The sequence below is a fragment of the Ailuropoda melanoleuca genome, unplaced genomic scaffold (assembly GCF_002007445.2).
Source record: "Ailuropoda melanoleuca isolate Jingjing unplaced genomic scaffold, ASM200744v2 unplaced-scaffold10952, whole genome shotgun sequence".
Lineage (NCBI taxonomy): Eukaryota > Metazoa > Chordata > Mammalia > Carnivora > Ursidae > Ailuropoda > Ailuropoda melanoleuca.
This window is the reverse complement of record NW_023179340.1, coordinates 7685-11224: the sequence shown is the minus strand read 5'-3', so window position 1 is coordinate 11224 and position 3540 is coordinate 7685. Positions and strand designations below refer to the sequence as shown.

The window sequence follows — 3540 nt, the reverse complement described above, 5'->3', positions numbered from 1 at the left end:
CAAGCCACCGAAATGCCCTTGATACATATTCTAATACCAAGTGGCTGATAAGAACACCCACAATTATACAATATCACCTTTCTAATTCAATACTTTAAAGACCATTTCATGTTCCAGAGGAAAAAACAAGTTGATAATGAAAATGGGAGGGAAAAGACATGTTTTTACTTAATGCTATTACTAAACAGAACTAAAAGGTGGAGAAGATAGTATGGTATTGGTGAAGAAAAGAGGAAGACCTACTTTATAAAGACTAAAAATAAATTGTGAGACTCTATCTTCCTTTACCATACTAAGGAAAAATGCTAAGAAGATTTCCACTAAAGGTATTTTATTTAAACACACAGAATCCCTACACAGATAGACCCTGTTTCTGATCAATTCATGCTGCTAATCAGAGTTTTTCTCACAGCAAGTTTAATATCTCTGTTTCTCAAGCTGTAAATGAAAGGGTTCATCATGGGAACCACATTGGTATAAAAGACAGAAGAGATTTTCCCCTCATCCATAGACCCAGCAGAAGATGACTGAAGATACATAAATGCACCTGATCCAAAGAAGAGAGAAACAGCAACTATGTGGGAACTGCAGGTGCTGAAGGCTTTGGACCTGCCCTCAGTGGAGCTGATGCGCAGGATGCTGGAGACGATGAAACCATAAGAGACAAAGATGGTCGCAGTGGGCACAATCACACTGATGCACACCAGAAAGAAAACCACCAGTTCATTGACATAAGTACTGGTGCAGGAGAGCTGGAGCAGAGGGAGGATGTCACACAAATAATGGTTGATGGTGTTTGCATCACAGAAGGACAGTCTCAGCATGCATCCAGTGTGAGCCATGGCATCCAAAAATGCCATCAAGTATGAACAAAGCATAAGGTTGGAACACACTTTAGGGGACATGACAACATGATACAAAAGTGGGTTACAGATGGCCACATAGCANAATAATGGTTGATGGTGTTTGCATCACAGAAGGACAGTCTCAGCATGCATCCAGTGTGAGCCATGGCATCCATAAATGCCATCAAGTATGAACAAAGCATAAGGCTGGAACACACTTTAGGGGACATGACAACATGATACAAAAGTGGGTTACAGATGGCCACATAGCAATCATAGGCCATTGATGTCAGCACATAAGCTTCAGAAATACCAAAAAAACAGAAAAAGTAAAGCTGGGTCATGCATCCCCTGTAGGAGATAATGTTCTTCTTTGATGTGAAGTGAGCCAGCATTTTGGGCGTAAACACAGAAGAATAACAGAGATCTATGAAGGACAAATTGAAGAGGAAAAAGTACATGGGGGTGTGGAGGTGTGAGTTCAGCCCAATTAGAGTTACCAAGCATAAATTTCCCAACACAGTGAAAACATACATGACTAGAAACAGGCAGAACAGAGGGAGCTGGAGAAATGGTAAGTCTGTGAGCCCCATCAGAATGAATTGCCATCAAGTATGAACAAAGCATAAGGTTGGAACACACTTTAGGGGACATGACAACATGATACAAAAGTGGGTTACAGATGGCCACATAGCAATCATAGGCCATTGATGTCAGCACATAAGCTTCAGAAATACCAAAAAAACAGAAAAAGTAAAGCTGGGTCATGCATCCCCTGTAGGAGATAATGTTCTTCTTTGATGTGAAGTGAGCCAGCATTTTGGGCGTAAACACAGAAGAATAACAGAGATCTATGAAGGACAAATTGAAGAGGAAAAAGTACATGGGGGTGTGGAGGTGTGAGTTCAGCCCAATTAGAGTTACCAAGCATAAATTTCCCAACACAGTGAAAACATACATGACTAGAAACAGGCAGAACAGAGGGAGCTGGAGAAATGGTAAGTCTGTGAGCCCCATCAGAATGAATTCAGTCACAAAGGAAGCATTTCCAAGAGCCATTCTTCTCTAAAGGGATCTGTGGACACAGGAGAAAAAAGTTACACCGAGAACTTTTCCCATCATATCTCCGCTCACAAAAGTTGGGTTTGTACCGGGAATATTCAAGAACCCCAACTGTACCCTCAACCTACTTTGCCATTATCATAAATCTAGTTACATAGACATTCCCTTATTAGAGACTTTATAAACTGTATAAGCAAAGAGCATCAAAACCTAGCCTACAAAATAAAGACCAGTGCTACTGTGAAAAGCAAAGTTTAAGGGAGAAGATGGGACGAGGAGAGAATTGCCCTCTCTCATTTCATTTCTTTGACCACATGACCCCTCCCCTAACCAATAAAATGGAGACAGCACCCCACCAATCTGGTGCTGGCACTCATGGGGTTTGGACTTCATGTGGTGGGAATGAAGAACACTGTTCTAATCCAAAAATAAAGGACCGGAGTCTAGGGGAGTATAAGTTCCTGCCCCATGTACACAGTAAGAACAACAAATGTACCAGAGTGAGAGCTCCATCAATGGAACTGACCAGTAAATTAATTGCATCTTTGAAACTGATAATGTCTCTGAATATTCCCTGCTCCATCACCCTCCCCTACACAGGTCCTACCACCAATTTCACCTGAGTCTGAAGACTGCAAAACTGGAAAGAAAGTGGAATATCTCAGATCGCTAGACTTCCATCACAAAAGAAAGACAGGAATATAAATGAAATTTAGAAACTCACCCTCCTTAGGCAAGAACACCTTGGTGATTCCTTACCAGTATTACCCCTGTGGTTCCGAAAGGGCAGATTTAGTCTCTGTGGCTTTGCTCCCTTGGATTCTATGAGGACACAGCTCACACTTAAATTCTGATGAGCCCTGCAAATCCTTCTGAACCTCAGGTATCAATTTCTGATTAGGAGTCCTCTTGAGCAGCAGACCAAAATTAACAGCCTTTATTATTATCATTTTGCCAATTCGTAAATCACAGAAGACGTAAGATGTGTGATGATATAACAAACTCAGCTATAAACAGGGCAGAAGCTTGCTTGGTCTATTCCACAGGGAATGGTTTCTGGTGTAATAGGGTCTTGAGGGGATGTAGTTACACAAAGGACCACAATGTGTCCGTAATTCCTTAGGGACTCAAAATTTTACTCAAGGTTTCCCTCCACTCTAGGGATGGGACATCCCCCAAGAGGAGCCAAAAATAAATGCCCATTTCCAGGTCAGCAACTTGGCAGAAGAGGAGCCCTAGAACTTCCTGCCCTCCATGAACACCCTGATTCAAAAATGTTTCACATACATATTCCCTTTATAAGAAATTCAGACAGTAGTTCAGGTAGGCCTGTTCCAAGTTAAACAATGAATCTACACACATCCCCTAATATTTAAGGGAAATTCTAGATATCCTCTTTTTATAACAATTATCCTCGCACAGCACCTTCAAATTGGGACAAGACCCCAGTTCCTGACTTCTCCCTGGGGAGGGAAAAAATTGCACCATCTGTCCAATGCCCCAACTTCTATTACGTGTGCCTAGGAGACCGGCTTCTAGATAGTCTGTGTCAGAAAGCAGAGGAGATATAGGACACAGCAAGCTTTACCTGCCCATGGAGAGAGACTAAAAGTTGGTGGTGTGGGCTGGAAGT

General features: G+C 41.9%; 1 protein-coding gene across 1 annotated transcript; it reads right to left on the bottom strand.

Annotated features, from left to right (window-relative positions):
- Window positions 1-377: 377 nt before the first annotated feature.
- LOC100475366 (olfactory receptor 8B3) lies at window positions 378-1904 on the bottom strand. Its single transcript, XM_034650084.1, has 2 exons — window positions 1484-1904; window positions 378-892 (listed from the first exon to the last, which is right to left on the bottom strand). The coding sequence occupies exons 1-2, from the start codon at window positions 1902-1904 to the stop codon at window positions 378-380; spliced, it is 936 nt and encodes a 311-aa protein (XP_034505975.1).
- Between the last annotated feature and the right edge of the window lie 1636 nt (window positions 1905-3540).

What these genes read in the sequence shown, in the direction of transcription:
- LOC100475366 (XM_034650084.1), bottom strand. Translation starts at nt 1,904, where the DNA reads ATGGCTCTTGGAAATGCTTCCTTTGTGACTGAATTCATTCTGATGGGG. An exon ending in TGTCATGTCCCCTAAAGTGT is followed by an intron (nt 893 to 1,483) that starts GTTCCAACCTTA and finishes TGTCCCCTAAAG; the next exon opens with TGTGTTCCAACCTTATGCTT.